Here is a 27,375-nt window from a genome sequence, read left to right as displayed (position 1 = left end):
ATCTATCACCCCTCAACTTGAAGCTATGTCCCCTCGTGTTTGCCATCACCATCCGAGGAAAAAGACGCTCACTATCCACCCTATCTAACCCTCTGATTATCTTATATGTCTCTATTAAGTCACCTCTCCTCCTCCTTCTCTCCAACGAAAACAACCTCAAGTCCCCCAGCCTTTCCTCGTAAGACCTTCCCTCCATACCAGGCAACATCCTAGTAAATCTCCTCTGCACCCTTTCCATAGCTTCCACATCCTTCCTATAATGCGGTGACCAGAACTGCACGCAATACTCCAGGTGCGGTCTCACCAGAGTTTTGTACAGCTGCAGCATGACCTCGTGGCTCCGAAACTCGATCCCCCTACTAATAAAAGCTAACACACCATATGCCTTCTTAACAGCCCTATTAACCTGGGTAGCAACCTTCAGGGATTTATGCACCTGGACACCAAGATCTCTCTGTTCATCTACACTACCAAGAATCTTCCCATTAGCCCAGTACTCTGCATTCCTGTTACTCCTTCCAAAGTGAATCACCTCGCACTTTTCCGCATTAAACTCCATTTGCCATCTCTCAGCCCAGCTCTGCAGCCTATCTATGTCCCTCTGTACCCTACAACATCCTTCGGCACTATCCACAACTCCACCGACCTTAGTGTCATCCGCAAATTTACTAACCCACCCTTCTACACCCTCTTCCAGATCATTTATAAAAATGACAAACAGCAGTGGCCCCAAAACAGATCCTTGCGGTACACCACTAGTAACTAAACTCCAGGATGAACATTTGCCATCAACCACCACCCTCTGTCTTCTTTCAGCTAGCCAATTTCTGATCCAAAGCTCTAAATCACCTTCAACCCCATACTTCCGTATTTTCTGCAATAGCCTACCGTGGGGAACCTTATCAAACGCCTTACTGAAATCCATATACACCACATCCACTGCTTTACCCTCATCCACCTGTTTGGTCACCTTCTCGAAAAACTCAATAAGGTTTGTGAGGCACGACCTACCCGTCACAAAACCGTGCTGACTATCTCTAATGAACTTATTCTTTTCAAGATGATTATAAATCCTATCTCTTATAACCTTTTCCAACATTTTACCCACAACCGAAGTAAGGCTCACAGGTCTATAATTACCAGGGCTGTCTCTACTCCCCTTCTTGAACAAGGGGACAACATTTGCTATCCTCCAGTCTTCCGGCACTATTCCTGTCGACAATGACGACATAAAGATCAAGGACAAAGGCTCTGCAATCTCCTCCCTAGCTTCCCAGAGAATCCTAGGATAAATCTAGGGAACATAGGTTTAAGGTGCAAGGGGCAAAGTTTAGAGGGGATGTGCGAGGCAAGTTCTGTACACAGAGGGTGGTGAGTGCCTGGAACTTGCTGCCGGGGGAGGTGGTGGAAGCAGGTACGATAGCGATGTTTAAGAGGCATCTTGACAAATACATGAATAGGATGGGAATAGAGGGTTACGGTCCCCGGAAGTGCAGAAGGTTTTAGTTTAGACAGGCATCAAGATCGGCGCAGGCTTGGAGGGCCGAATGGCCTGTTCCTGTGCTGTACTGTTCTTTGTTCTTGGTTCCCATTTTATCACTAGATCCCTTAATTTAATATGAACTGGGAACTTGATGACTTGCTAATAATCTCCTAAATGATCTATATATTAAAAGTAACAAGTCTTGAGACTGATCTATATGGTATCCCACTCATAACTTCCTACCACCCTGCAAAGTTTACATGTTATCTGATTTTGAGCCAATTTCCTATCTCGTGCTCATGCTCATTCTGTGGCTCTTCACCTTAACCATAAATAACTGACATAGAAGCTTTCTCAAAAGCTGTCTGAAAATCAAGTATGTAATATCAAATGCATTTCACCCATCTGTCACTTCAGGAGTGTCTTTGGAAAAACTCCATTAAGTTAGTTAAACATGATCTACTTTACATGAATCCATGCTGACTGTCCTTCAAGTTTTGCTTTTTTCCAAGTGTTTGCTCACTAGATATTAGCTCTAACTGCCGTTAAAGTGACTGACTTATTGTTTCCACATGTGTCTGTTGACCTTATTTGCATTCTGTCTAGCTCCTCCTGTACTATTCTTTGGAAATCTAATTTGGGCAATTTTCCATCCCCTTCCTGAGTAAGTAATTAATTACTGTTTCACTGGATACCAGCTTTTGAAAATGAACATAGAAGTCCAGAGAGCATGCGTCATTGACATCCCTCCAGTATCACTTCTTGGTGCCCTGCTTTAAAGAACACCAAGTTCCTTTCTCTGTTTAAACTAATTTGTCAGGAGGAGGTGCACCAGGACAAAACACCATAGAAGGAGATACAAGGTCCGTAGAAGACCAGGAGAGATGAACAGCATAAATAAGGAGTAGTTCAGAAATAGGAGGGATCAAGCAGGGCAGATATCTGAGGCAGACTAAAATAGAAACATAGAAAATAGGAGCAGGAGTAGGCCATTCGGCCCTTCGAGCCTGCTCCGCCATTCATTATGATCATGGCTGATCATCCAACTCAGTAGCCTGTTCCTGCTTTCGCCCCCTACCCTTTGATCCCTTTAGACCCAAGAGCTATATCTAACTCCCTCTTGAAAACATACAATGCTTTGGCCTCAACTGCTTTCTGTGATAGCGAATTCCACAGGCTCACCACTCTCTGGGTGAAGAAATTTCTCCTCATCTCAGTCCTGAAAGGTTTACCCCGTATCCTTAGACTATGACCCCAGGTTTTGGACTCCTCCACCTTTGGGAACATCCTTCCTGCATCTACCCTGTCAAGTCCTGTTAGAATTTTATAGCTTTCTATGAGATCTTCTGAATTCCAGCGAATATAATCCTAACCAACTCAATTTCTCCTCGTCAGTCCCGTCATCCCAGCAATCAGTCTGGTAAACCTTCGCTGCACTCCCTCTATAGCAAGAATATCCTTCCTCAGATAAGGAGACCAAAAATGCACACAATATTCCAGGTGTGGCCTCACCAAGGCCCTGCACAATTGTAGCAAGACATCCCTGCTCTTGTACTCGAATCCTCTCGCCATGAAGGCCAACATACCATTTGCCTTTTTTACCACCTGCTGCACCTGCATGATTACCTTCAACGACTGGTATAGGAGAATACCCAGGTCTCGCTTCATATTCCCCCCTCTCAGTTTGTAGCCGTTCAGATAATCTGCCTTCCTGTTTTTGCTACCAAAGTGGATAACCTCACATTTATCCGCATTATACTGCATCTGCCATGCATTAACCCACTCATTCAACTTGTCCAAATCACCTGAAGCCTCTCGGCATCCTCCTCACAACTCACCCTCCCACCCAGTTCTGTGTAATCTGCAAATTTGGGGATATTACATTTAGTTCCCTCATCTAAATCATTAATGTACATTGCGAATAGCTGGGGTCCTAGCACCGATCCCTGCGGTACCCCACTAGTCTCTGCCTGCCATTCGGAAAAAGACCCATTTATCCCGACTGTTTGTTTCCTGTCCGCCAACCAATTTTCTATCCATCACAAAACACTACCCCCAATCCTATGCGCTTTAATTTTACATGCTAATCTCTTATGTGGGACTTTGTCGAAAGCCTTCTGAAAGTCCAAATAAACCACATCCACTGGCACCCCTTCATCAACTCTACTACTTGCATCCTCGAAGAATTCTAGTAGATTTGCCAAGCGTGATTTCCCTTTCGTAAATCCATGCTGCCCGATTCTACCACTGTTCTCTCAGTGCTGTGCTATAAAATCTTTGATAATGGTCTCTAGAATTTTTCCCACTACTGACATCAGACTGACTGGTCAATAATTCCCTGCTTTCTCTCTTCCTCCCTTTTTAAATAGTGGGGTTAAATTAGCTACCCTCCAATCTGTAGGAACTGTTGCAGAGTCTATAGAATCTTGGAAGATGGCCACCAATGCATCCACTATTTCTGGGGCCACTTCCGTAAGTACTCTGGGATGCATACCATCAGGCCCTTTCTGCAGCAGTAAACGTGACTCCAGGATGGTGGGTTGCCTCCCTGGTGCCAGGGTCAAGGATGTCATGGAGCAGCTGCAGGACATCCGTCTGGAGGAGGGTGAACAGCCAGAGGTCGTGGTCCACAGTGGTACCAACGACATAGATAGGAAGAGGGATGAAGTCGTGAAAACAGATTTTAGGGAGTTAGGAAGGAAATTAAAAAGCAGGACCTCCAAAGCGGTAATCTCAGGATTACTCCCAGTACCACGTGCTAGTGAGCATAGGAATAGGAGAATTGATCGATTGGACATGTGGCTGGAGAATTTGTGTTGGAGGGAGGGCACCAGATTTCTGAGGCATTGGGACCGGTTCTGGGGCAGGTGGGACCTGTACAAGATGGACGGGCTGCACCTCAACAGGACTGGAACTAATATCCTGGCAGGGAGATTTGCTAGTGCTGTTGGGGAGGGGTTAATTTGCTTGTCAGGGGGATGGAAACCTGAGGGGTAGCTCAAATTGCAAGGAAGTAAAGCTGGTAACAGGAGTAAGAAAAGTAGCAATGACATTAGAAGGCAGGCGAAACAAAGGCGAGCATCAACTAGGCTTAGAATGCAGAATGTCAAGAAGCCAAGGTTTAAGGGCACTCTACCTGAATGCACGCAGCATTCGCAACAAGGTAGATGATTTAAAGGCCCAAATAGAGGTAAATGGGTATGATCTAATGCCTAATGGAAACCTGGCTACAGACTGAGACTGGGAACTGAATATTCAAGGATATTCGACATTTAGGAAGGACAGGCAAAAAGGAAAAGGAGGTGGTGATGTGCTGATGATAAGGGATGGGGTCGGTACAATAGTAAGGGAGGATCTCAGATCGGAAGAACAAAATGTGGAATCTGTTTGGGTGGATCTAAGAAACAGCAAGGGACAGCACATTGGTAGGGGTTGTTTATAGGCCACCAAACAGTAGTGGTAGTGTGGGGCATGGTATTAATCAGGAGATTAGAGAAAAATGTAGCATGGGTAATACAGTATTCATGGGTGACTTCAATCTGCATATAGACTGGGTTTCCTAATGAGCACTAATGCTGTGGAGGACGAATTTTTGGAGTGTGTTCGGGATGGTTTTCGAGAGCAGTATGGTGAGGAACTGACTAGAGAGCAGGCTATTTTAGATCTAGTATTATGTAATGAGAAAGGGCTAATTAATAATCTTGTTGTAAAAGATCCTTTAGGGATGAGTGACAATAATATGATAGAATTTTACATTATGTTTGAAAGTGAGGTAGTTCAATCTGAAGCCAGGGTGTTAAATTTGAACAAAGGAAATTATAAAGGTATGAGGGGCAAATTGGCTGAGGTGGATTGGGAAAATGCATTAAAAGGTATGACAGTACATAGGCAATGTATAGCCTTTAAAGAAATATTACATAGTTTACAGCAACTATACATTCCTTCAAGGCACAAAAACCCCAAAAGTAAAGGCAGTCATCAGTGGATAATAAAGGAAGTTAAGGATTGTATAAGATTAAAAGAAAATGCCTGTAAAGTTACCAGAAATAGTAGTAAACCTGAGGATTAGGAGGATTTTAGAATACAGCAAAGGAGGAGGAAGAAACTGATTAAAGGGAGAATAGAATATGAATGTAAGATGGCAAAAATTATAAAAACGGTCTGTAAAAGGTATGTCCAGGTATTTAAAAAGGAAACGTTTGGCTAAGACAAATTTGGGTCCATTACAGGCAGAGTCAGGAGACTTTATAATGGGGAATAGAGAAATGGCAGAGAAGCTAAATGATTACTTTGTGTCTGTCTTCGCTGAGGAAGATACAAGAAATCTCTCAGAATTCGAAATCCAAGGGGTTGGGGGAATGAGGAATCGAAGGAAATTAGTATTAGTAAGAAGGTTATATTTGGAGAAATTAATGGGGCTGAAGATTGATATGTCTTCAGGACCTGATATTTTACGTCCTAGACTGTTGAAAAAGGCAGCTATGGAGGTAGTGGATGCATTGATGATAATCTTCCGAAATTCTATAGATTCTGGAGCGGTTGCTGCAGATTGGAAGGTCGCAAATGTCACCCCATTATTTAAGAAGGGGGGGGAGAGAGAAAACAGAGAATTACAGACCTGTCAGTCGTTGAGAAAATGCTAGAATCTATTCTAAAGGATGTGGTAAATGGACAATTGGATGATAATCTGATTGGGCATAATCAACATGGATTTCTGAATGGGAAATCGTGTTTGACAAACCTATTGGAATTTTTTGAGGATGTTACTAACAGAATTGATAAAGGTGAGTCGGTGGACGTGGTATACTTGGATTTTCAGAAGGCTTTTGATAAAGACCCCCACAGGAGATTGGTTAGCAAAATTAAAGCACATGGGATAGGAGGTAATATACTGGCATGGATTAAGGATTGGTTAACAGGCATAAAACAGAGAGTAGGAATAAATGGGTCATTCTCGCATTGGCAGGCTCTGACTAATGGGGTACCGCAGGGATCAGTGCTTGGGCCCCAGCTGTTCACAATATATATTATCAATGATTTGGATGTGCGGACCAAATGTAGTATTTCCAAGTTCCTGGATGACACACAACTAGGTGGGAATGTGTGTTGTGAGGAAGTTGCAAAGTGGCTTCAAGGGGATTTGGACAGACAATTTGAGTGGGGTTTTGAGACAGGGATTTGAGTACGCAAGAACGTGGAAGAGGGAACATAATGTGGAAAAATGTGAGGTTATCCACTTTGGTAGGAGGAACACACGTGCAGAGTATTTCTTACATGGTAAGAGATTAGAAAGTGCAGATGTAAGTCACAAAACTAACATGCAGGTGCAACAAGCAATTAGGAAGGCTGATGGTGTGTTAGCCTTTATCACAAGAGGATATGAGTACTGGAGTAGTGAAATCTTGCTTCAACTGTATAGAACCTTGGTTAGACTGCACCTGAAGTACTGTGTACAGTTTTGGTCCCCTGGTGAGGTGATCTCATTGAAACCTACAAAATACTTCAAGGGGTAGACAGGGTAGATGCAGCTAAGTAAGATGTTTCCCCTGGTTGGGGAGTCTGGAACCAGGGGACACAATTTCAAAATAAGGGGGAAGCCACTTAGGACAGAGATGAGGAGAAATATTTTTACTCAGAGTTGTGAATCTTTGGAATTCTCTACCCCAGAGGCCTGTAGAAACTCAGTCATTGAGTATGTTTAAAGCAGAGATTGACAGATTTCTAAATACAAATGACATAAGGGTATATGGGGATAGTGTGGGAAAAAGACATTGAAGTGGATGATCAGCCATGATCATATTGAATGGCGGGGCAGGCTCGATGGGCTGACTGGCCTACTCCTGCTCCTATGTTCCAATGAATACCATACTTGCATTAGGAAATTTGAAGTTCTTATTTTGTATTCCAAAAGCTTTAGGTCTGTTGCATTCCCCCCACCTCCCCTCCCTGCCACCACCACAAATGAAATGCTGCATTTAGAGATACTATAAAAGTTCAGAGAACTACACCCAATCAAATGTTTGTTTTCCCCTTTTGACCAACCACCAATCCACTGAATTATAAGTAGCAGAGCTTTAGCATGGAGAGTTTAGTATGAATGTGAAAATGCAAAGAAAACACAAAAAGAAACATCTCAAATAACTAAAAGACATCTAAAAGATTACTTTTAATGATAGAAGTTTGATTTTTCAGCTGTTTATTCTCGAATGTAGTTTGGATTTGAAAATTTTTTGAAGTTTCAATTTCTTGAACTTGAAACCAGTAATAAAATCTACTCCTTCAAATTTCTGGCTTTCTGTCTCCTCCTCCCCTCCATCCCAATGAAAATGAATGTTAAAAAAAAATTTCATCTCTATTCATGAAAAAATTATTCTCATCCTCTACCAACATTTATATCCAGCCTTACTGTAATTTCTTATAGCTTTTCTATTTGCCATCCTGCTGAAAATGGACAACGTGATGTGTCTGCATTTTGAATTCGCTGCCCCCCTCCAACTGCAGAACATCTACTGGAACCCCTGAGTTTAAGTGGAGGTTTAACCATATCTTGCTGAACCAGTCTTGTTGGAACCCAGTATCCTTACCCTTAAGTCCTTACATGCAGCTGTTTTAATAGTTCAGTGGTAAAAGTACTTCCCCATTGTAGAACTGTTCTCTTCCTTCGCTACCTGATTTTATGTAGAATTGCGTAGAAACTACAGCACAGAAACTTGCCATTCGAACTAACTGGTCTATGATGGTGTTTATACTTCATACGAGCCTCCACCCACTCTAATTATATCTTCCCACCTATTGCCATCCCCCCACCCAGTATGCCTCTATTCGCTTCCTGCTCATGAATGCATCAAGTCTCCCCTTAAATCTGTCAAAGCTATCTATTTTAACCACTCCATGTGGCAGCATGTTCCACATTCTCACCACTTGCTGTGCAACAAAAAGCTCCTAAGTTCTTTCCTTGATCTAAGAACAGAAGAAATAGGAGTGGGCCATCCAGCCCCTCAAGCCTGCTCTGCCATTCATTAAGGTCATGACTGATCTTTAACCTCAATTCCACATTCCTGCCCCATCCCCATATCCCTTGATTCCCATAGAGTCCAAAAATTTATTGATCTCAGCCTTGAATATGCTCAACAACTGAGCATCCACGGCCTCTGGGGTAGAGAATTCCAAAGATTCACGACCTTTGAGTGAAGAAATTTCTCCTTGTCTACATCCTAAATGGTTGACCCCTTATCCTGAAGCTATGTTCCCCCCCCGCCCCACTGCCATAGTTCTAGACTTTCCACCCCTGGGAAACAGCCATTGTCTATATATTTATGTCCACTTGTTCTGGGCTGACCCACAAGTGAAAATTGTTTCTCCACGTTCACCCTGTTGAACCACAACAGAATTTTGAAGACTTTGATCAGATCTCCTCTTAGTCCAGAGAAAAAAGTTCTATTGGCTCAGTCTTTACTGATAGTTCGTGGGAAGTAAAAACGCACCCAATCCAATTCTGTCAGTTTCCCACCAGATGGGTTAACTAAAAATTACTCCCATTGAGTCTTACTGAGCAACAGTTCCACGGACAGTGAAAGTTCACTGGTACCTCACCCAAGTGATATAGAAATCGTCAATGTGAAAATTAAAGAACTTTAAGGATATTGGTTAACTCTTCATTCAGTATTCCAGATCAGCTCATTCCAAATCATCAGTAGTGGATGTTGTTAGACCACTTTTGGAGCACTCTTTATGGTTGTGGTTGCCATGACATTGCAACACCATTCAGGACCCTCAAAGAGTCTGGAACAAAGAAATGAGCCTGACTCCTAGTACTCAAGGAGAATGATTAGATAATCTGGGACTTTAAGCATAATTCTGTAGAACTGCATAGTTTCCCCAGCCTTGCTTTCCTCCTACAACCTACACACCGTTAGATCACGAGCTTGGGATCATCTGTTACAACTTGATGATTTATCCATATCTCCTACATTTTCCATTGTTGGTGGTTTCCTGCCCATAGCCTGTGTCTCTTTACCTAAGTTTTTTTAATTGATAAACCATTCTCACCAGATATTAATTACTTACTTCAAGAATGTGGCAGCCAATGTTGGTGAGAATTCAAACAGCAAATCGCTGAGGTAGTCAATAGTAAAACTGTCTACGCAACTATTTCAGGTAAATATTTGAGAGGATCTTAGATAGGTATTCAGAAAGTTTAATGGGGGTCCAGGAAGTAAACCAGAAAATTGCTTTCTCATATATTTGTGCAGCAACACATGAGGAAATTGATTCACGGGGTCAGCCTTTTGCAACCGTGAAGATAAAGCTGCAATAAGGTGTCTGGACATGAGATTTACTTTAAGAAAGAGCTAGTTGCTATAATGGAATATAAAGTTAGCATTCTGGAACTATGAACAGAACTCGGTCGGAGGCATTATTGCCAGTCTTGCAATGAATAAGCCTAGATGCTGATTCCTTATCTGTGTACCCTCCTGCAGAATCATTGGTGCAGAGCCCATTTATAAGGCACCAAATGCAAATCTGGCTGCGATCAGCCAATTTAGCATATCATCAAATACGAGGCTGTGGATTTGTACACATTAGTGTCTTTGTTCACTAGGCCCCAAGGGAACATATCTGGACATCTATTCCACTCGGTTTGCATTTAAATTGAAATTGTTAATTTATGTATTTTATCTCTCTCTGCATAGCTTTCCTTCAAAATACATTACCTAATTAGTACTAGCCGGTTGCCAATACTTGAATGCTATTTTTGTCTCTGATACATTCTAAAAAAGAATTTGAACTGCACAAAGAAAACTCAGCAGCCACTTAATTGGTCATGTGCCAGCATATTGTATCGTTAGTTTTTTGTAAAGCTCAACTATTATATTATGTTTGGGATTGTAGTGCGACTACATAGCGTTTCCTGTTTTACATTCAAATTAATGTTAACATACAACATTATTTTGGTGCAGCATAATCAAGTCTAACTTTTTTTGGGTACATTTCTATTCACCAAATATCTTTCATCATAAAGGTGCTAACTACTGCTTGGTTATAGGTTCATGGACAGCAACAGCCATTCACTAATTTGCCCAAGTGAATGTCAGTTGGATATGATTCATGGGGTATCACAGCCATGCCTGATGTCAATCATTGCTTGCCCATGCATGTTTTCCAGAAAGGAGCACTGAATAACAATCAGGAGTGGAAATGCTTGATCATCTTTCGCTTTCCTAGCCTGGGATACTGATGTAAATTATAGTAGTGCTGCTGCAGCTTTGGCTGAGACCAACTAACTGACCACAGATGAAGGATCGAACTGGAACCTCTGTGCTTTTATGGCTATTTTTATTTTTAATCTTATATTTTATTTGTTATCCTCAGAGGTGAGACATTGCAGCTGTTCAGAATCTAATGAAGGCGAATGTAGTGCATTTTCAGTTAATTGAGAGGAACAGGGAACCCTTTCAGGCTTTCTTTTCTGAAGAAAAATCTGCAGTACTTCCCTTTGCTCTTTTTAACCCCACTGCTGACCAGTGGTTTTAGTAAGTGACTGCACTGCCTTGAGTACTATACAGCCCAACCAGTTATTAGGACTGATCAAGGTCTGTGCTGCAATGGGTCTTGATTTTTTTTTTATTTCCAAAATATACTTTATTCATAAAAATCTGTTTTAAAAAAAAAATACATGACAAAACAGTTCTAAACAGCACCAAGTCAAAAAATACGAACAGTGCAAAGGAGATCAGTTTCCTTCAATACAGGAATGAGTTGTCTCACAACCCTTCCATTTCATTTTTCATGCCATATACATTTTACAGCAAACAAAAATTTTCCTGATACAGTTCGAGGGGTTTTCCATGAATCCAACCCCTCCGTTCAGCTTGGTGGGGGGACCTTACACAGTGGTCTTTCCCCATTGAACCTTTGCTGCGGCTGCCCCAAGCTTTAGTGCGTCCCTCAGCACGTAGTCCTGGACCTTGGAATGTGCCAGTCTGCAACATTCGGTCGTGGACAACTCTTTGTGCTGGAGGACCAGCAAGTTTCGGGCAGATCAAAGGGCGTCTTTCACCAAATTGATAGTCCTCCAGCAGCAGTTGATGTTTATCTCTGTGTGCGTCCCTGGGAACAGCCTGCAGAGCACAAACTCCTGTGTTACAGAGCTGCTTGGGATGAACCTCGACAAAAACCACTGCATCTCTTTCCACACCTGTTTTGCAAAGACTCATTCCAGAAGGAGGTGGGCAACCGTCTCTTCCCCACCACAGCCACCTCGAGGGCATTGTGCGGAGGGGTTGAGACTTCGGGCGTGCAGGAAGGATCTGACGGGGAGGGCTCTTACCACCAGCCAAGCTACGTCTTGGTGCTTGTTTGAAAGTTCTGGTGATGAGGCATTCCGCCAAACGACTTTGGCGGTCTGCTCGGGGAACCATCCGACAGGATCCACCATCTCCTTTTCCCGTAGGGCCTCGAGGACATTCCGTGCAAACCACTGCCTGATGGATCGGTGGTCAAAGATGTTTTTCCGCAGAAACTGCTCCACGAAGGATAGGTGGTACGGCACAGTCCAACTGCATGGAGCGTTCCGCGGCAATGTGACCAGGCCCATCCTTTGCAACACCGGGGGCAGATAGAACCTCAGCACGTAGTGACACTTGGAGTTTGCGTACTGGAGGTCTACACACAGCTTGATGCAGCCGCACATGAAGGTAGTCATCAGGATGAGGGCGACGTTGGGTACATTTTTCCTGCCCTTATCCAGAGGTTTGAACATTGTGTCCCTCCAGACCCGGTCCATTTTGGATCCCCAGATGAAGCGGAAAATGGCTCGGGTGACCGCCACAGCGCAGGAGTGGGCTATAGGCCAGACCTGCGCCACGTACAGCAAAAACGTGAGCGCCTCGCACCCGATGACAAGGTTCTTGCCCACAATGGAGAGAGATCGCTGCTCCCACATGCTCAGCTTGTGTTGTACATTGGCTACTCGCTCCTCTCAGGTTTTGGTGCACGTCCCGGCCCTTCCAAACCATATCCCCAGCACCTTCAGGTAGTCTGACCTGACGGTGAAGGGGACAAAGGATCGGTCAGCCCAGTTCCCAAAGAACATGGCCTCGCTCTTGCCGTGGTTAACTTTGGCTCCCGAGGCCAGTTCGAACTGGTCGCAGATGCTCATCAGTCTGCGCACAGACAGCGGATCCAAGCAGAAGACGGCGACGTCATCCATGTACAGGGAAGTTTTAACCTGAGTGGCCTCCACTGCCTGGGATTGTCACCCCTCTTATGTCATCCTTCCTAAGACGAAGCTTTGAAAGAATATCGGGAATGTAGGACCAGTCTGAAACGAGGAATTAAGAGGGCTAAAAGGGGTCATGAAATATCGTTTGTGATATACATTAATGATTTGGAGGAAAGTATAGGTGGACTGATTAGCAAGTTTGCAGACGACACTAAGATTGGTGGAGTAGCAGATAGTGAAGGGGACTGTCAGAGAATACAGCAGAATATAGATAGATTGGAGAGTTGGGCAGAGAAATGGCAGATGGAGTTCAATCAGGGCAAATGCGAGGTGATGCATTTTGGAAGATCCAATTCAAGAGTGAACTATACAGTAAATGGAAAAGTCCTGGGGAAAATTGATGTGCAGAGAGATTTGGGTGTTCAGGTCCACTGTTCCCTGAAGGTGGCAACGCAGGTAAATAGAGTGGTCAGGAAGGCATACTGCATGCTTTCCTTCATCGGACGGGGCATTGAGTACAAGAGTTGGCAGGTCATGTTACAGTTGTATAGGACTTTGGTTCGGCCACATTTGGAATACTGCGTACAGTTCTGGTCGCCACATTATCAAAAGGATGTGGATGCTTTGGAGAGGGTGCAGAGGAGGTTCACCAGGATGTTGCCTGGTATGGAGGGCGCTAGCTATGAAGAGAGGTTGAGTAGATTAGGATTATTTTCATTAGAAAGACGGAGGTTGAGGGGGGACCTGATTGAGGTGTACAAAATCATGAGAGGTATAGACAGGGTGGATAGCAAGAGGCTTTTTCCCAGAGTGGGGGTTTCAATTACTAGAGGACACGAGTTCAAAGTGAAAGGGGAAAAGTTTAGGGGGGATATGCGTGGAAAGTTCTTTACGCAGAGGGTGGTGGGCACCTGGAACGCATTGCCAGCGGAGGTGGTAGATGCGGGCACGATGGCGTCTTTTAAGATGTATCTAGACAGATACATGAATGGGCAGGAAGAAAAGAGATACAGAACCTTAGAAAATAGGCGACATGTTTAGAGAGAGGATCTGGATCGGCGCAGGCTTGGAGGGCCGAAGGGCCTGTTCCAGTGCTGTAATTATCTTTGTTCTTTGTTCTAATAGACTCAGCATAGGGTTCAATACAGCAAACAAACAAGACCGGGGAGAGAGGACAGCCCTGTCTGGCTCCAGATTGGATCGGGAAACTTTCTGATTCCCACCCATTGATTGAGACTGTGCTACTGATTTTTGTGTAGATCAGTTTGATCCAATTGCAGATTCCCTCCCCAAACCCCATTTTGGAAAGCACGTCCATCAAGTAGGTCTGCAATATCCTGTCAAAAGCCTTCTCCTGGTCCAGGCTGATGAGGCAGGTGTCCACCCTCCTCTCCCGTACATAGGCGATCGTATCCATGAGTAGCGCGGGACTATCTGAGATCTTCCTGTACAGTACAGGTCTGATCAGGGTGGATCACCAACTCCAGAGCAAACTTGACTCGACTGGCTATGATTTTGGACAGAATCTTATAGTCAACATTAAGTTGGGAGATGGGCCTCCAATTTCTGATTTCTGCCCTCTCCCCCTTCTGCTTGTAGATGAGGGTGATGATGCCTTTCCTCATGGATTCTGACATGCTGCCGGCCAGGAGCACACTCTCGTATACTTCCAGCAGGTCCGGGCCGACCCCGTCCCACAGGGCCGAATGGGTCTTGATGTCCCTGCAGTAGGAAAGCTTCAGCAAGGCGTCCTGTTCCTGTTTGCTTTTCGGTGATCCTCATCAGATTTCTTCATACCTCTTTTCTGTCACTATGGTAGCCTAGCAGCCTTGAGGTCAAATTCCCCATGGCAAGTTGTGAAATTGAAATTAACACATGTAGAAAAAAAAGACAAATAATCATCATTCACTCTGTGGGTCAACAGCAACGACAACTTGTATTTATATAGCGCTTTTAACGTAATAAAACGTCCCAAGGCACCTCATTGGGCAATATAAAACAAAATAAAACACCAAGCCACATAAGGAGCTATTAGGCCAAATGACCAAACGTTTGATCAACGAGGTAGATTTTAAAAAGCCTCTTAAATGAGGAAAGCGAGGCAGAGGGCTTAGGGAACTTTGGGGCCTTGGCAACTGAAGGCACAGCCGCCAATAGTGAAGCGATTATAATTTTTTAAAATTCATTTTGTGGGATGTGGGCGTCGCTGGCTAAGCCAGCATTTATTGCCCATCCCTAATTGCCCTGGACCTGAGTGGCTTGCTCGGCCATCTTAGAGGCCATTTTAAGAGTCAACCACATTGCTGTGGGTCTGGAGTCACACGTAGGCCAGACCAAGTAAGGATGTCAGATTTCCTTCCCTAAAGGACATTTGTGAATCAGATGGATTTTTACAACAATCGACAATGGTCGTCATTAGACTAGCTTTTTTTTAATTCCATATTTATAAATTGAATTCAAATTTCACCATCTGCCGTGGTGGGATTCAAACCCATGTACCCAGAGTATTAAAACAAGAAATGCTGGAATCACTCAGCAGGTCTGGCAGCATCTGTGGAAAGAGAAGCAGAGTTAACGTTTCGGGTCAGTGACCCTTCATCGGAACTGACAAATATTAGAAAAGTCACAGGTTATAAGCAAGTGAGGTGGGGGTGGGGCAAGAGATAACAAAGGAGGTCTCGATTGGACCAGGCCACATAGCTGCCAGACCTGTCGAGTGATTCCAGCATTTCTTGTTTTTATTTCAGATTTCCAGCATCCGCAGTATTTTGCTTTTACCCAGAGTATTAGCCTGGGTCTGGATTACTATTCCAGTGACATTACCACTACGCCACTGCCTCCCCACATTACGGATGCCCAAGAGGCCAGAATTAGAGGAGCACGAGTATCTAGGGCTGTACAGCTGGAGGTGATTTCAGAGATAGGGAGGAACGAGGCCATGGAGGGATTTGAAAATAAGCATGAGAATTTTAAAATCAAGGAGCTAGACAGGCTGTTCCGCAGCATCACAGCCTTCCTATGTTTATGTTTAGAGATACAGCACTGAAACAGGCCCTTCGGCCCACCGAGTCTGTGCCGACCATCAACCACCCATTTATACTAATCCTACACTAATCCCATATTCCTACCACATCCCCACCTGTCCCTATATATTTCCCTACCACCTACCTATACTAGGGGCAATTTCTAATGGCCAATTTACCTATCAACCTGCAAGTCTTTTGGCGTGTGGGAGGAAACCGGAGCACCCGGAGGAAACCCATGCAGACACAGGGAGAACTTGCAAACTCCACACAGGCAGTACCCGGAATTGAACCCGGGTCGCTGGAGCTGTGAGGCTGCGGTGCTAACCACTGCGCCACTGTGCCGCCCAGTGTGTCACAAGATAAACTTCAGGAGCAAGAACTCAAGCTGATCTTGAAACTCTCAATAATCCACAGGCAGCACTTCAGTTGAGATCATTATTGGCTTTCAAGGTCTGTATAGGTGTTAGTTGTGCTCAGTGGTAGCACTCTCAGCTCTGAGCCAGATGGTTGTGGGTTCAAGTCCAACTCTAGAGACTTGAGTACCAAATCCAAGCTGACAGTTCAGTACAGTACTAAGAGAGTGCCATGCTATTGGATGTGCCATCTTCCAGGTGAGATGTTAAACCTAGGTCCCATCTTCTATTTTGAGTGGACATAAAAGATCCCATGGTACTAGTTTGAAATAGAACAAGGGAATTCTCCCCAGTGTCCTGGCCAATATTTATTCCTCAACCAACATCACTAAAAAAAAATTCAGATTATCTGGTCATCATGACATCACTGTTTATGGAAGCTTGCCTTTTTGAATATTGGCTACTGTGTTTCCTACATTACTCCAGTTCCCACACTATATAAGTACTTAATTGGCTGTAAGATGATGCGGAAGTACCTGAAGTTGTGAAAGGTACCGTATAAATGTAAGTTATTTCTTTCTAACTGAGCCTTTGGAGGACACACAGAAGCTGGTATATCTTTGGACATTTGGTAAGCGCAGAATTGGAATCAGATTGATGTATACTGTTGGAAAAAAGCCTGCTAACACACTCTGTCTACAATTTGAGAACTTTTTAGTCGCTTCGGAAGGTGGTCAGTTCCCATGGAAAATTCCATTCAGCAAGAATTAATGTTTTCCCTCCAGTTTTACTCAGTGGCTGCACTCTCCCTGAAGAATTAAAAGGTCCTGGTTTCACACCAGATTGATTCTTCAGTACAATATTGAGGGAGTGCTGTATTGTCTTTCGTTTGGCATGTTAAACTGAGGCCCTGTCTTCTGTTCAGGTGGACAGAAAAAATATCATGGCACTGAAATAAGAGCCATGTATTGAACTTTGGATAATGCCATGAAAATGGATTGTGGAGGGGAATTTTTGGAAGAAAATAGAATGGTCAACAATAGGTAAAAGAGAGGGTAAGAAAGAACAAAGACAGATGGTTGCAATCACACAGGAAGAGTGAATGATAACTCTTCAGCATTGCAGACAGTGCACTATATTCATGTAGTGGATATTAATGATTTAGACATGATTACAGGATGATATAAATGGGCTGGTAAGATGGGCAGAGCAGTGGCAAATGGAATTTAATCCTGAGAAGAGTGAGGTGATACATTTTGGGAGGACTAACAAGGCAATGGGTAGTAGGACCCTAGGAAGTACAGAGGGTCAGAGGAACCTTGGTGTACTTGTCCATAGATCACTGAAGGCAGCAGCAGAAGTAGATAAGGTGGTTAGGAAGGCATATGGGATACTTGCCTTTATTAGCCGAGGTATAGAATATAAGAGCAGCGAGGTTATGATGGAGCTGTATAAAACGCTAGTTCGGCCACAGCTGGAGTACTGTGTACAGTTCTGGTTGCCACACGATAGGAAAGATGTGATTGCACTGGAGAGGGTGCAGAGGACATTCACCAGGATGTTGCGTGGGCTGGAGCATTTCAGCTATGAAGAGAGACTGGATAGGCTAAGTAGGCATTCCTGGAATGCTGACAGGGGAAGGGAGGGGAAGATGCGACTGGTAGTGGCATCACGCTGGAGGTGGCGAAAATGGCCGCTGACAGGGGAAGGGTTAGGCTAAGGTTGTTTTCCCTAGAGCAGAGAAGGCTGGGGGAGGACCTGATTGAGATATACAAAATTATGAGGGGCAAAGATAGGGTAGATAGGAAGAAACTATGTCCCTTAGCAGAGGTATCAATAACCAGGGGGCATAGATTTAAACTAAGAGGCAGGAGGTTTAGAGGGGATTTGAGGAAAAAAGTTTTCACCCAGAGGGTGGTTGGTAACTGGAACACACTGCCTGAAGGGGTGGTAGAGACAGGAACCCTCACAACGTGTAAGAAGTATTTAGATGAGCACTTGAAATGCCATAACATATAAGGCTACAGGCCAAGTGCTGGAAAATGGGATTAGAATAGATAGGTTCTTGATGGCTGGCATGGGCACAATGGACCGAAGGGCCTGTTTCTGTGCTGTATAACTCTATGATTCTATAATGGTACTCAGGCTAGGTGACAGTGCTGTGCTGGACTGAATCATAATATAGGGTCTTAAATATTTAGTCTAAAGCCATTCAAGTTATGCACTCTAAATAGCAAAAGAGGATTTCTTATGTGTTTTAAAATTGTAAATTTTACTGGAAAGTATAGTCATTCACAATTGACACTATTCCGTACACAAGTATTTGGCTCACATTCCCTTCTGAAGTGATGTGCAACCGGGAAGAAGGAAAGGTACAGGGGGAAATTTTAAGTAACTTCAAATAGGAAATTATAACTCACTTCATGTGCAGAATGGCTTTTACTATGTGTGGGGTTCAGGTTTTCAGTATCACTTACTCTTCCAGTGCCAAATGTGTCTGTTTTTCTTAACACTTTTTAAGGCAAAAGAACTGCTCTTTTTTGTTCTACAATAATTTTCTTTACTGGAAAACTTCTGAACCTTGTTAGTAAGGTTGCCACAGTTGCTATACCCTAAACTGGGATATGGAGAGAACAAGGATGAAATTATTGCTTAAACTCTGAGTTATTTTGCTAATGATAATTCAAGAACTTAAATTTTTATCATGCTTTTCATGTCCTCTGGATGCCCCTATGGGTTTCATTGCAAATTAAGTAAATTAAAATCAGGCAGGTGTAAATTCCACTTGTTCATTCAGTGCATTGAATTAATGGTAGCTGCATGTATTAAACCAGTGCTAAATAGATTTGCTGGTGACTGCTAGGAACTCTCCACAATTTCCAATGGTGAAAGGAGTGGAATGGATGGGAATTTTTTTTTCTTGTTCTTTGCATATCACATTGAGTGCTCCTCTTCAGTCCTTTTTTCTGTTTTAGATTCAGGTTCAAGTGGTAAAGGTTTGAAAGATGTTAAGATTATCAAATGATAGCTTGGTAGATTCTGTCCAGTTTCCTGTCGAGTTATAGAAGGCAAGTGGAGTTAGCTGTGACTAGTGTTATCAGTTACTGCTGTTTCCTGGAGCTGCTTTGAATCCCTTTGTGGCTTGTAGAGGAATTTTCCCATGCTTTGTCCTAAATTGGCCTATGTTTTTTTTCCTCCCTTATCTTTTTGTTCTCAGCAGATTTGTGATTTGGACTGGGTTGATGGTACACAAAAGCTGCACCATACCTGGATGAGACAGGCTAGATAGAGTACTTGGTCTTGTTCTTTGTATGTTTTACATGTTAATTCACAGACCAAAACTTGTCTTCGTAGTTTTGTGGTGATTAGGTCAACAGTTCGGAATCAAATTTAAAATTGTATGCACTCTTTCTCAATATTGCTAGCCCCACTCTCACCTCCATATAGAGTAATTTGGATTATTTAGTTTCTGATGATGAATTGATTCCATATTTTGGAAAACCTACTGTACATGTAATTTGTTACACTCTACTTTCTTTTGTCCCCTAAAGGCGCAGATTCCTGCTTGGGGTTTGGTTCCTTGGGAGTTGTGTCCTTTATTACCTTGCCCAAGTGTCCATTTTTTGATAGCTTAGGCAATGAGTATTAGAAGGCTATCATACCTTAGAGGGTATCACAGCAAGCCCAACTCTGTCCTAATCCAGAATCCACATGCGTACTTTCAATCAGAATGGGAACTCAGAGAAACACTCTCTTCCTGCCTGCTGTGTGGAAGCCAGCTGTAGCACCCAAAGCACTGCTGTGGGTGAGATGAACACAGATAGCCACAGCAGGCTGGGAGTACTACAACTTGAGCTGCAACCTTCCTAATCTGTCTGGTTAAATGTTTTACAGAGCAATGCATTTATCCGCTAAGCAATCAGATGGTCATGTCATTTACCTGCTTTATACTACACATTTATGTTTGGGAATGAAAGCTAACTAACTAAATAGACAGTTCTGATGCTTTTAAGATTCTCCAACCTAAATTGTATAACCAAAATAATTTCTGGGTGGCAAGTAAATAACTGCAAATTAAAAAGGAAAGGAAAAATCTGTTCCCTTAGACCTATATGTGTGGTAAAATGAAAATAACTTCAGGAAAAAAATTAGGGTCAGAAGAAAATAATTATACACAAAGGCTGCTTACTTTTTATAGATTCAATATAGGCCTGTGTAATCCCCAGGAAAAGGGATAATGCAGCTTTAAAAGAAGCTAATTTCAGTGTTCCTTAGAAATTTGGCTTGAGGTTGGCTGCACTTGGGTTACTGAATGTACATATGTTTAGAAAAAATATGTGCGAATTTTATCCCTCAAATGCTTTACAGTTTTGTTTTATAAAGCTGCCTTAGTTTGTAAATGGTAGGCTTCCAAAATAAGTCGGGGGCAATAACCTTCCATTTTAAAATATCCTCATTACAAGTGTGGTTTAAAAGTCTCCTGATTGAATGCTGACATTGTTGATAATATATTGAAATGAAAATGAGATGCATTGCCATGTAATTTCTGTAGAAGATTTTCTTTTAATTATTACTCTGCTTTTTATTCATTTTTGTCATGTTTTTAGCCTATTTGCTTTACTATCAAAAAAGCACAACAAAGTTCTGGAACAGGCTACACAGTCACTGAGCGGTCCTGTTGGTGCAGAGGAGAATTCACCAGTACCCGATTACGTAAGTCTTAAAAGCTGACCTATATTTTGCATTTCACAAAGCCTCAAGTTGCCACATCTGTAATGAGATTGAAATTGTTTACGCTAAACAGCAGCAATCTGGGCCAACATGAACTTTAGATGAACAATTGAATTTGTACAGAAAACTCTGATAAAGTTCTAATATTACAGGGTTGAAAAGAATAAGTACAAATGTTGACAATTTGAAGTAAAAACTAGACACATTGGATCAGCATCTGAAAAAGAAAGATAGTGTAATAATTCAACTGAGATCCTTCACCAGCACTGCCAGACTTGTGCCTGAATGGCTAATTCAACTCTTGCTTTCGGATGCTGACCAATCTGTAGTGTGTTTCCTGCATTTTGTGTTACTTCTGATATTACAGAATTGTTGGTTTATCACACTGGCTGTTGCAACAAAAGCCATATTAGCAGGCCTTTGCTCCACACTGTATTGTAACAAACAAGCGCAAAAAGGGAACTGAACACAAGATAACTCCATGGAGTAGTAGTTATATTTTTTATTTTATATATTTACAGGCTCTTAGCTAGAACCCTGTGTGACCGTTTTCTGCTTAGCAGATAGACAAGGACGTCATGGACTGACACAAGAACTTTTTTAGTTAACATGCATTTAGACCAAACTATCTTTTTAACAGTTAAACCCAGGGACCTGCTATCTCATAGTCTCCCTCAATCCCTTGTCTCTCCAGAAATGTATCTGGTTAGCGCTCGAGTCTATTTAATTGGTTTTTCCAGTAAATAATTCCACAGTTCAATAATTATTCCTTTTGCATTTAAAAAAAAAACTTCTGATTTTTTTTCATCTTGCATAAAGTAAAGGGAAAGGTCTGCAGTTTTTTTAATATAGTAGTGTTGTTTTAGGGAATCAAGGTCCTTAGTGTAAATCTAATTTTTGGGTAATTTAAGGGAATAAATTAAGGGTAATGCTCTAAGCTTGGAGGTGTCTCTTTCAGGTGACATGTTAAACTGAGTCCTGATCTATCTGTTCTGATGGATGAAGTCATGGTAGGGCAGCTCGGCAACGTGGAGTGTTCCTCCTGTGCAATGTGGGAAGTCAGGGACACTTCTAGTGTCCAGGGCGAACACGTGTGCAGGAAGTGTCTCCGGCAGCAGCTACTCAAATTCCATGTTTCGAATCTGGAGCGGCGGCCAGAGACACTATGGAGCATCCACGAGGCTGAGAACACCGTGGATAGCACTTATTTATTTATTTATTTATTTATTTATTTAGAGATACAGCACTGAAACAGGCCCTTCGGCCCACCGAGTCTGTGCCGACCATCAACCACCCATTTATACTAATCCTACACTAATCCCATATCCCTACCACATCCCCGCCTTCCCTATATTTCCCTACCACCTATTTATAATGGCCAATTTATCTATCAACCTGCAAGTCTTTGGCTGTGGGAGGAAACCGGAGCACCCGGCGAAAACCCACGCAGTCACAGGGAGAACTTGCAAACTCCGCACAGGCAGTACCCAGAATCGAACCCAGGTCGCTGGAGCTGTGAGGCTGTGGTGCTAACCACTGCGCCACTGTGCCGCCCAGTACAGGGAGGTGGTCACACCGCAGGTAAAGACTGCTCAGGCAGAGAGGGAATGGCTGACCGCCAGGCAGTGTAGAAGAACTAGGCAGGAAGTGCAGGAGTCCCCTGGGTCCATCTCCCTATCGAACAGATTTTCCACTTTGGATATTGTTGGGGGACATAGCTTCTCAGGGGAATGCAGCAAGAGCCACGTCTGTGGTAGCACGGGTGGCTCAGCTGCACAGGAGGGGAGGAAAAGGAGTGGAAGAGCTATAGTGATGGGGGATTCTATCGTCAGGGGTACAGATAGGCATTTCTGTGGCCGCAAACATGACTCCAGGATGGTATGTTGCTTCCCTGGTGCTAAGGTCAAGGATGTCATGGAGCGGCTGCAGGACTTTCTGAAGGGGGAGGGTGAACAGTCAGAGGTCATGGTACACATTGGTACCAACGACATAGTTAGAAAGGGATGAGGTCCTGCAACAAGAATTTAGGGAGCTAGGTAGCAGATTAAAAAGCAGGACCTCAAAGGTTGTAATCTCTGGATTATTCCTGGTGCCACGTGCTAGTGAGTATGTGGAGGATAGAGCAAATGAATGCGTGGCTGAGGAGATGGTGCAGGAGGGAGGACTTTAGTTTCCTAGATCACTGGGTCTGTTTATGGCGAAGGTGGGACAAGTTGGACGGGTTGCACCTGAACCGGAACGAGACCAACATCCTTGCTGGGAGGTTTGCTAGTGCTGTTGTGGGGGGTTTAAACTAATTTGGCAGGGGGATGGGATACAGAGTGGAGGTACAGTAGGGGGTGATGCACAGTCAAATAGAGAAGAGAAACTGAGTCAGTCTGGAAGGCAGAGAAAATATAGACCTGTTAAGGCACAAATGTAAAATGCAAGGCTGGATTGCGTCTATTTTAATGCAAGGAGTCTTACTAGTAAGGCAGATGAATTGAGGGTGTTGATTAGCACATGGGATTATGATATTATTGCTATCACAGACATGGTTGAGGGAGGGGCAGGACTGAGCTCAATATTCCAGGGTATAGAATCTTGAGGCGTGACAGGGAAGGGAGTAAAAGAGGAGGTGGCATTGCACTGATGATCAACGGGTCAATTACTGCAGTAAGGAGGGATGACATCTTAGAAGGTTACTCAAATGAGACCATATGGGTCGAACTTAAAAACAAAAAGGGGGCAATCACTTGGCTGAGAGTGTACCATAGGCCTCCAAACAGTCAGGGAGAGATAGAGGAGCAGGTATGTAGGCAAATCTCAGAGAAGTGTAAAAATAATAGAGTAATAATAGTAGGGGATTTCAACTTCCCCAATATCAACTGGGATAGTCTTAGTGCAAAAGGCTTAAAGGGGGCAGAATTCTTAAAATGCATTCGGGAGAGCTTTTTGAGCCAGTACGAAGAAAGTCCTACAAGAGAAGGGGCAGTACTGGACCTAATCCTAGGGAATGAAGCTGGACAAGTGGTAGAAGTGTCAGTGGGGGAGCATTTCGGGGATAGTGACCATAACTCTGTAAGATTTAAGGTAGTTATGAAAAAGGGCAAAGATGGACCTTTTTCTTTCATTCATGGGTTGTGGGTGTCGCTGGCTAGAGAAGCATTTATTGCCCATCTCAAAGTGCCCTTGAGAAGGTGGTGGTGAGCTGCCTTCTTGAACCGCTGCAGTCCGTGAGGTAGGTACACCACAGTGCTGTTAGGAAGGGAGTTTTAGGATTTTGACCCAGCAACAGTGAAGGAACGGCGATATAGTTCCAAGTCAGGATGGTACGAGATTTGGAGGGGAACTTTCAGGTGGTGCTTTCCCATGCATTTGCTGCCCTTGTCCTTCTTGTTGGTAGAGGTCGCAGGTTTGGAAGGTGCTGTCTAAGGAGCCTTGGTGCGTTGCTGCAGTGCATATTGTAGATGGTACATACTGCTGCCCCTGTGCAACAGTGGTGGAGGGAGTGAATGTTTGTGGATGGGATTCCAATCAAGCAGGCTGCTTGGTCCTGGATGGTGTCGAGCTTCTTGAGTGTTGTTGGGGCTGCACCCATCCAGGCAAGTGGAGAGTATTCCATCATATACCTGACTTGTGCCTTGTAGATGCTGGACAGGCCTTGGGGAGCCAGGAGATGAGTTACTCGCCGCAGAATTCCTAGCCTCTAACCTGCTCTTGTAGCCACGGTATTTATAAGGCTACTCTAGTTCAGTTTCTGGTCAATGATAGCCTCTAGGGTGTTGATAGTGGGGGATTCAGCGATGCTAATGACATTGAATGTCAAGGGGAGATGGTTAGATTCTCTCTTGTTGGAGATGGTCATTGCCTGGCACTTGTGTGGTGCGAATGTTACTTGCCATTTATCAGCCCAAGCCTGGATATTGTCCAGGTCTTGCTGCATTTCTACACGGACTGCTTCAGTATCTGAGGAGTTGTGAATGGTGCTGAACATTGTGCAATCATTCCCACTTCTGACCTTATGATTGAAGGAAGGTCATTGATGAAGCAGCTGAAGATGGTTGGGCATAGGACACTATCCTGAGGAACTCCTACAGTGATTTCCTGGAGCTCAGATGATTGACCTCCAACAACCACAGCCATCTTCCTTTGCGTTAGGTATGACTCCAACCAGCGGAGAGTTTTCCCCCCTGATTCCCATTGACTTCAGTTTTTCTAGGGCTCCTTGATGCCATACTCGGTAAAATGCTGCCTTGATGTCAAGGGCAGTCACTCTCACCTCACCTGTTGAGTTCAGCTCTTTTGTCCATGTTTGAACCAAGGCTGTAATGAGCTAAGGAGCTGAGTGGCCCTGGCGGAACCCAAACTGAGCGTCGCTGAGCAGGTTATTGCTAAGCAATTGCTGCTTGATGGCACTGTTGATGACACCTTCCATCACTTTACTGATGATTGAGAATAGACTGATGGGGCGGTAATTGGCCGGGTTGGACTTGTCCTGCTTTTTGTGTACAGGACATACCTGGGCAATTTTCCACATTGCAGGGTAGATGCCAGTGTTGTAGCTGTACTGGAACAGCTTGGCTAGGGGAGCGGCAAGTTCTGGAGCGCAGGTCTTCAGTACTGGTGCCGGAATATTGTCAGGGCCCAGAGCTTTTGCAGTATCCAGTGCCTTCAGTCGTTGCTTGATATCACGTGGAGTGAATCGAATTGGCTGAAGACTGGCATCTGTGATGCTGGGGACTTCAGGAGCAGGCCAAGATAAATCATCCACTCGGCACCTCTGGCTAAAGATGGTTGCACATGCTTCTGCCTTATCTTTCGCTGTTCTCCCCCATCATTGAGGATGGGGATATTTGTGGAGCCACCTCCTCCAGTTAGTTGTTTAATTGTCCTCCACCATTCACGGCTGGATGTGGCAGGACTGCAGAGCTTAGATCTGATCCGTTGGTTATGGGGTCGCTTAGCTCTGTCTATTGCTTGCTGCTTACACAGTTTGGCACGCAAGTAGTCCTCTGTTGTAGCTTCACCAGGCTGCCTCCTCATTTTGAGATATGCTTGGTGCTGCTCTTGGCATGCCCTCCTGCACTCTTCATTGAACCAGGGTTGGTCTCCTGGCTTGATGGTAATGGTAGAGTGGGGGATATATCGGGCCATGAGGTTATAGATTGTGGGTGAGTACCATTTTGCCGCTGCTGCTGATGGGTCACAGCGCCTCATGGATGCCCAGTTTTGCATTGCTAGATCTGTTCGAAATCTATCCCATTTAGCACAGTGATGGTGCCACACAACACAATGGATGGTATCCTCAATGTGAAGGCAGGACTTTGTCTCCACAGGACTGTGCAGTGGTCACTCCTACCAATACTGTCATGGACAGATTCATCTGTGGCAGGCAGATTGGTGAGGACAAGGTCAAGTATGTTTTTCCCACTTGTTGGTTCCCTCACCACCTGCCGCAGACCCAGTCTAGCAGCTATGTCCTTTAGCCAGCTCGGTCAGTAGTGGTGCTACCAAGCTACTCTTGGTGATGGACATTGAAGTCCCCCACCCAGCGTACATTCTGTGCCCTTGCTACCCTCAGTGCTTCCTCCAAGTGGTGTTCAACATGGAGGAGTACTGACTCATCAGCTGAGGGAGGGCGGTAGGTGGTAATCAGCAGGAGGTTTCCTTGCCCATGTTTGTGCTGATGCCATGAGACTCCATGGGGTTCCGAGTCGATGTTGAGGACTCTCAGGGCAACTCCCTCCCGATTGTATACCACTGTGCCGCCACCTCTGCTGGGTCTGTCCTGCCGGTGGGACAGGGCATACCCGGGAATAGTGATGGCAGTGTCTGTAAGGTATGATTCCATGAGTTTGACTATGTCAGGCTGTTGCTTGACTAGTCTGTGGGTCAGCTCTCCCAACTTTGGCACAAGCTCCCAGATGTTAGTGAAGAGGACTTTGCAGGGTCAACAGGGTTGGGTTTGCCTTTGTCTTTTCCTGTGCCTAGGTCGATGCCGGGTCCGTCCGGTTTCATTCCTTTTTATTGACTTCATAGCGGTCAGATACAACTGAGTGGCTTGCTAGGTTATTTCAGAGGGCATGTAAGAGTCAACCACATTGATGTGGGTTTGGAGTCACATGTAGGCCAGACCTGGTAAGGACAGAAGATTTCCTTCCCTAAAGGACACTAGTGGGTTTTTACAACCAATTGACAGTGGTTTCATGGCCATCGTTAGACTAGCTTTTTAATTCCAGATTTATTAATTGTATTCAAATTCCACCTTCTGCTGTGATGGGATTTGAACCCATGTCCCCAGAGCAATACCCTGGGTCTCTAGGTTATTAGTCCAGTGGCAATACCACTACGCCACCGCCTCCCTGGAAATAAAGGTACTGAATTGCGGGGGAAGGCCGATTTCAATATGATAAAACAGGATCTGGCCAAAGTGGACTGGGAGCAGCTACTTGTAGGAAAGTCTGCATCAGACCAGTGGGAGTCATTCAAGGAGGAAATAGTGAGAGTTCAGAGCCAACCCGTTAAGGCAAAGGGTAGGACCAACAAGTCCAGGGAACCTTGGATGTCAAGTGATAT

At 44.1% G+C, this 27,375-nt stretch overlaps 1 protein-coding gene across 3 annotated transcripts in view; it reads left to right on the top strand.

The window, feature by feature from the left end:
* The window catches only part of dym (dymeclin), a 712,143-nt gene that overhangs the window by 477,566 nt on the left and 207,202 nt on the right, over window positions 1-27,375 (top strand). For all 3 annotated transcript variants that reach the window (XM_068030338.1, XM_068030330.1, XM_068030348.1), the window contains one exon: window positions 20,694-20,799. In XM_068030338.1, the coding sequence (XP_067886439.1) occupies window positions 20,694-20,799 (106 nt within the window). The remainder of the gene's footprint in view (window positions 1-20,693; window positions 20,800-27,375) is intronic.

This window comes from Heterodontus francisci, chromosome 1 (assembly GCF_036365525.1).
Source record: "Heterodontus francisci isolate sHetFra1 chromosome 1, sHetFra1.hap1, whole genome shotgun sequence".
Lineage (NCBI taxonomy): Eukaryota > Metazoa > Chordata > Chondrichthyes > Heterodontiformes > Heterodontidae > Heterodontus > Heterodontus francisci.
The sequence above is the reverse complement of the archived record's forward strand: the minus strand, read 5'-3'. Positions and strand labels throughout refer to the sequence as shown.